Below are 6000 nucleotides of genomic sequence, written 5' to 3' on the forward strand. Positions count from 1 at the left end.
ACACAAAACTCCCAGAGACAAAGCAAAGAGCTCCAACAAACCAGCCTTCCACAAATCTTCCTTTTGAAATTTGTACATAAGATCACATCTTGCTTCCCAGTGTCATAATTACAGCCAACAAAAACAGAACAAACAAAACGAAACCTGCACTCCACTGTCACCAATTAACCCATCAAACTTCTATCATTTTCTTCCTCATTAAGCAGCCATTGATTAGTGTCCCTTTCAACATCGGCAGAAATCTATCACCAGTTCATCGACCAAATTCTGAAGTATGTTGCTCTCCATCTCCGTGCTTGCTTCAAATGCTTCGATCTTGCAATATGTCCACTTTCCAGATGAAGTTTCCGTTTCATTCTTGACCAAATCATCCAGATATTTCCCAGCCAAATCTATCCACCCTCTTATCTCCTTGGCAACTTCTCTCATCAGCTGCTCTTGGGTTGTGAGGAAAGGTAAGCTACGACATGCCGTATAATCTGAGTTGCACAAATAGCAATACTTGGAGTTCAGGCACTCGATCATGCAATCAAATATTAGCTCTCTGAGCTGATCTGTCCCTTTCATCCCTGTGTAACTGGGTTCACCTATCAGCTTTACACAAAGAGCATCTAAAATTGCTTGTAGCATGTCTAAAAGAAATGATTCTAGAGTGCCTACAGAATTATCTGGCCTATACAAGGCAAAGTTTTCAAACAGCAGTACTGCATTTAAAATTGCATGCCTGGCTTCACCAAGTTTAGTTTTTGAGAATCCAATGTCATCACATTGAATGTCAGGGTCACTTAAACTTATGTAAGTCAAATGCCGGATCTTATGTATGATAGACCTCCTGATGTCAACTGAAGTTGCTGAATCCAAAAGTTCAGTGTCCAGATCAGATGATTGTGTTGCGTTGCAACTTTCTGCCAGCCCAAATTGTAATTTTCCACCTGAAACCGCAAGCAATGTTACTGAAATATGATCTTAACTTACAATCTCAGAAACCTAGAAGTGCCATATTTCATGCAACTATACATGGGATTCCAACATCATTATTATTGTCAACAAAATAAAGTTGGTAATGTAATTCAATGGATTTGTGTGCATCAGATTCATAGAATAATTCTTATAACAATTCTCAGTTCACTACTCACAAAAGCCACTGGGCACTCACCACGACATCTCTTTTTGTTTAGATAGAAGAAATCAAAATAAAACATAAATCTCAACTAGCCAAAATAGGTGAAATAAATTAAATCCTTTACCTTGAAAATTTTCAGTGTCTAACTTTCATAAGCTTTTTACCTTCCACCAAAATATTCCGTCGCTAGAAACCAACAACACAGAAGTCCCTTGTGTGTACATGAGATTGCAGTGAGTTATGAAGGGGTACTAAGTCCCTTGTGTACATGAGATTGCAGCGAGTTATGGTGTACTGTCTTGTAGGTGTCAAGTTCTCACTTCTGTGGGAAAAGACAACCTGTGTGTGTTCCACCAATTAACGAGTGCATTAGTATCTCATTTGTTTGAGACTGTGTTCAAATCCTTCGTAACTGTTATTATTGCTCAACGATATCCTTTTGTTTGCTTAACAATAATTGTGATGGCCTGTGCTCGATTTTGAGTTCATGTGCATACAGTAAAATACATGGTTAGATAACCAACATGCACACAAGCACCAAGAGTAGAAGATTTTCATCCTGCAAATTTGATTATTGGTAGCATAAACAGAAAGGTGTCGTTTATAAGCAGGCTGTTGGCCATTTGAAAGCATATCCATCGAATGCCAAAGACAACATAAAAAGTGATGACATCAATTCCAGGAGCTTGTAGGAAAGGAGGCTCCTTGCTTTCTCCCACCATATATAAAATGACCTCCGTAAAACTAAAAGGAGAGCTAAGGTGTACAAAGTCAAATTGTTTGTACCTGAGCTAGCATCGAGACTTCCAAAAGAACAACTCTCGTTTGAAAATGAAGCCTCAAGAATAGATACTGGGCTGAATTGATTACTCTCGGTGGAATGAACTGTAGCAGCAGGACCAAATTTTGCCTCCTGAGGCAAAAAGGAAGTCATGTATGTCAGAAGAATCCAATTTATCAATCTTCTTACTAACACCAATATTTATCAATATTTTTATCTTAGTTATTGACCATCTATAGCTTTCTTCTCCTCCTTAAATTTGTAGACATTTAGAACATGATATGAAAAATTCTTCAAGTTCTTCGATCCAACCATATACATGTTATGATGAACATGTATATTTAAATTAAACATATCGGGTCAATGTAATAAGAACAGCATCGGAAAGGATGAAAAGGTGATAAATCTAGGTGCAATATTCACATAGTGATACCAATCCAGATGCTGCAATCAAGGAGCCTTCATGCTGCAACAATATATCAGATGCATGATATTGTTATAGCATGTATCTCAAGCTCAAACATCAGAAACTTTTACATATTTATAATAAGCCTCCAATTGAATATAAGAGGCACAACCCAGAATTCCATGTTCAGAAGAAAATTTTCCCATGTCATATTATGGCTTCTCATTTGCACCACACTTATATTGCAATAAATAGTTGATCAATAGGCGTTAGCCGGGCAGTGTCATGCAAATCTTGTAGGCCGTGTCCATGTGCAGCAGCAAGTGCCCAAATCACATGCAAGGTTAAAAATGATCTCACCCTCAAACAGACAGCAATTCTAAAGTGATATATACACCAGAAGAACAGCTTGTTCTAGTCAATGTGTAACACAGTCAACAATTATTTTGTGCAAACATGTACCGATATTTTACACGAGAAATGGGAAACAGAAAAACTTAAATGACACACCTGTGATTGTTGGATAGGAAAGACAGAGAGGTCTACACTGCAAGACATGATACCCTTCTGGGAAGACCCATTAGTATATTTATGATAATTTGGCTCGGATATAATGGCAGTTCCCAGCTCTTCAAAAATGGAAGAAGCAGACCATGCATCCCTAGCTTCTAATTTTTCTCGATCCATGGAAGTTAATTCCCTGATTTTTTGTTCGAGCAGGTTGCTTAGTTCGTCTCCCCTTAAAGTTTCTCTTCTATTAGAAGTCAAATTGCTACCTTTTGCTAATGACATCAAGTTTTTATTGGAACCAATATCATTAATATGTTCTTTCTTTGTCCTGCTTCTCTCTGTTGCCCCTTCGGATACAGATGTCATAGATGCACGCCTAATTTGTGAGCTGAATGTGAAAGAAACAATGTCATTTCTCCTGAAAATAAGATCATCACCATGATCATTCTTTGAGTCATTTTCGATGCATTTCTTGTAAACAGACCCGATATTGTTATGTCTTATTCCCTTCTGGTTACTCATGTCACTTTTATCGCTTTGCTTAGCACAGCTTGAATGGAAAGCATCGACATTCTTGACACCGAAGCTACTAATTGTTCTTTTACGGGGCATGTTCTTCCCCAAAGATTTACTACCCAATGCCCTTCTATGGCTACTTTCCTCATAGGCTGTCTTCAAACGGCTGCAGTTCCCTACATTTCTGTCAATAAAGACAGAACCTTTCGTGCCATTCAAGCCATAAGCATCTCTTCCCCCCTGCTTTCTTGAAGATATGCTGGAACCAAAAGCTGCTTTATTTTTTACCCGTGTTGATTGATTCTGTGTAAACTGATTCCGTGGAAATACAGTTGGTGACCCATCCAGCTTGGTCTTGCTTGTATTTTGGTTATACCTCTCTGCTAAGCCCTTCACTTTGCTTTGCACACTAATCTTAGCTTGAACAGGGACAGATGTCTTTTGGTTCCTGCTGTGTTCACCTTGCATGTCAAATGGTATCAAACTACCTTCCACGAAACCAGCATGAGAGCAGGAAGCATTACTCATTTTGAATGAAGATGAACCAATCTTTGGTCTCGAAGATTCTTCCTCGCCTAGTTCTGATCTCGAGGTTCCACCTAAACTGCCATAACTCATGCTAGACTCGGGAAGAGGATCACATAACGGTTCCTTGGACTCCTTCAAGATGGCAACAAAATCAGCGCCTTTTGCATCACCTGGCAAAGAATCCATGTAAGTCAAAGCAGATTTGGCCCGACGTCTAGACTGCAACCCAGGCTCCAGAATCTTGGTGGCAGCCTTCATCAACCGGGTGCGATGATCCACCGACGGCAATCTCGGGCTTTTCACAGGTGACACCAGCTTGCGAAGCTTCTCCTTTGAGGGGGACGAAAGGACCTTCTTGCCCGACGCACCTGGTTTTGTTCGGCCATGGTCAGTCCGCTTCCTTTCCAAGAAAGCTCCCGTCTTTTGTAACTTGTGCGGTCTAGTTTCCAGCTTCCCGATCCCACCATCTTCCAGGCATAAATCTTGATCGATCCGGAGAGACTCCCGACCGCTTCTCTGCTCATTGCTAAGGCGGCTAGAATCAGTAGCCTTTCTCGGCCTTTCATGCGCAACGACAGGCATGGACTGGAGACCCATCAGCCTTGCCACCAGCCCCGGAGCTCGCATCCCATTTCCAAGATCAACGTCGGTCTCGGGATTCTTTTCGCCCGGAAAACCTCCCTGGTTGTCATCGTCGATCTACCATTTGATCAAGATTTCAGAAGAGGGCTAGCAAAATCAAGCTACCAAAGAGTAGGAAGTCAAAAGTCATCGTTACCAGAAGCAGCTTCGCCAATGGCATCTTGTCGTCGGCGCCGTACTTGTTCGCCGACCCTTTCGCGGCTCGAACTACAAGGTACAGGAACGAACCAATGAACCAAGGATCCATACATCAACAGAGGACGAGCTGCTAGAAATACCTGAAGGGAGGGGTTTCCTGGAGAAAAGCTTCTTCTTGGCGAGCCGGCGGTTCCAATCCAAGAGCTGGAAGAAGATGGCGACGAACCCACCCGGCCGCCTCTGCTGCTGCGGCTTCTTCTCCGCGATGGCCAAACTCATCTCTGGAGTCCACCTAAACCTCAGAAAACCCCTCGGAGAGAGAAGGGAAGCGAGCAGGGGTTCATCACTCACTCAACAGTCAAGAAAGAGAGAGGCGACGAATCAAAGAGGCTTTTCTCGTCTTCTTTTTGGCCAGTGTAGCTGTCAAGCAACTCCCGCTCCGCATACACACGCATATCAAAGCGAGCAATGGAACATTGAGCGAAGGGGAAAGGCGAAAGGAGGACTACTGAGCAGTAGAGGGAGCGACGCAGTGGCGCAGGCGAAGATGAGTAAACAAACAGTAAAAGGTCATGGAAACCAGGGAAGCATGGAAAGGAGAGTGCGGTGTCGGAGGGGATTCCCTCTCGCTTGCGACGAAAGCCATCTCTCTCTCTCTCTCTCTCTCTCGCGATTCCAAGCTTCCCTTTTGTTGTGAGTGCAAGAAGGAAGAACGCAGCGGATGCAGAGGGTGGCAGAGCAGAGGAGGCCTGATGGTTATTTTAGTGCCTTCTACTTGGGCTAAAGAAGGGACCTGAATATTATGAGTGCTCGGCGTCGAGACCCACCAGGTGCTCGACATTGGTCTCTATGGCGGTAGGTTCTGTTGCAGAAAACTCTCTTTTCCTTCTTTTTCCTTTTTTTTTTGTCTTATTCGGAGGAAGCAGCCATTTTCTTTTGAACAAAAGGCCATCCAGTTACGGCGCGTGTTACGATTGTTGCCACGACGCACATCCATGCGCGAACGGGAAGGTGACGGTGAACGCTTCAAGGCACGACTTGAGCCGCGAGATCCGTGATGTGGACTAGTGGGGGACGCTGTGTCACTGTCGATCGGGGACGCGTCGCCCGTGTCACGAGATCGAGTACTGTAAGGCTTTAATGGTGGGATCGTATCGGATGCGTGCTTGCTTCGCTCGCATCCGCACGTGAGACCACCGTGGCATCGACGTATCGCGTAGACACCCAAATAAATCGAAAAACCGTATAAAAAAAATTCCCTTTCAATGAGTCGGTCCCACTCCTGTCCACGGTGGGACCCACGTGACATGCGATCTAAACGGCGCACTCCACACGCCACCACGTACCAATGATGAC

General features: G+C 43.5%; 1 protein-coding gene across 1 annotated transcript; it reads right to left on the minus strand.

Moving 5' to 3' along the window:
- Positions 1–16: 16 nt before the first annotated feature.
- LOC103987405 (uncharacterized) lies at positions 17–5413 on the minus strand. The gene is made up of 5 exons (XM_009405699.3): positions 4785–5413; positions 4643–4713; positions 2821–4563; positions 1910–2036; positions 17–932 (listed from the first exon to the last, which is right to left on the minus strand). Exons 1-5 carry the CDS (start codon positions 4921–4923, stop codon positions 226–228), a joined length of 2787 nt encoding a protein of 928 aa, XP_009403974.2. The 5' UTR covers positions 4924–5413; the 3' UTR covers positions 17–225.
- Positions 5414–6000: the final 587 nt, after the last annotated feature.

The sequence above is a fragment of the Musa acuminata genome, chromosome BXJ3-6, assembly GCF_036884655.1.
Source record: "Musa acuminata AAA Group cultivar baxijiao chromosome BXJ3-6, Cavendish_Baxijiao_AAA, whole genome shotgun sequence".
NCBI classification, from domain to species: domain Eukaryota; kingdom Viridiplantae; phylum Streptophyta; class Magnoliopsida; order Zingiberales; family Musaceae; genus Musa; species Musa acuminata.

Coding starts and splice junctions, on each gene's coding strand:
- LOC103987405 (XM_009405699.3), bottom strand. CDS start 4,923: ATGAGTTTGGCCATCGCGGAGAAGAAGCCGCAGCAGCAGAGGCGGCCG. Junction 2,037..2,820: donor TTCCTATCCAACAATCACAG/GTGTGTCATTTA, acceptor TTTTTGCCTCAG/GAGGCAAAATTTGGTCCTGC. Junction 933..1,909: donor AAGTCTCGATGCTAGCTCAG/GTACAAACAATT, acceptor TTGCGGTTTCAG/GTGGAAAATTACAATTTGGG.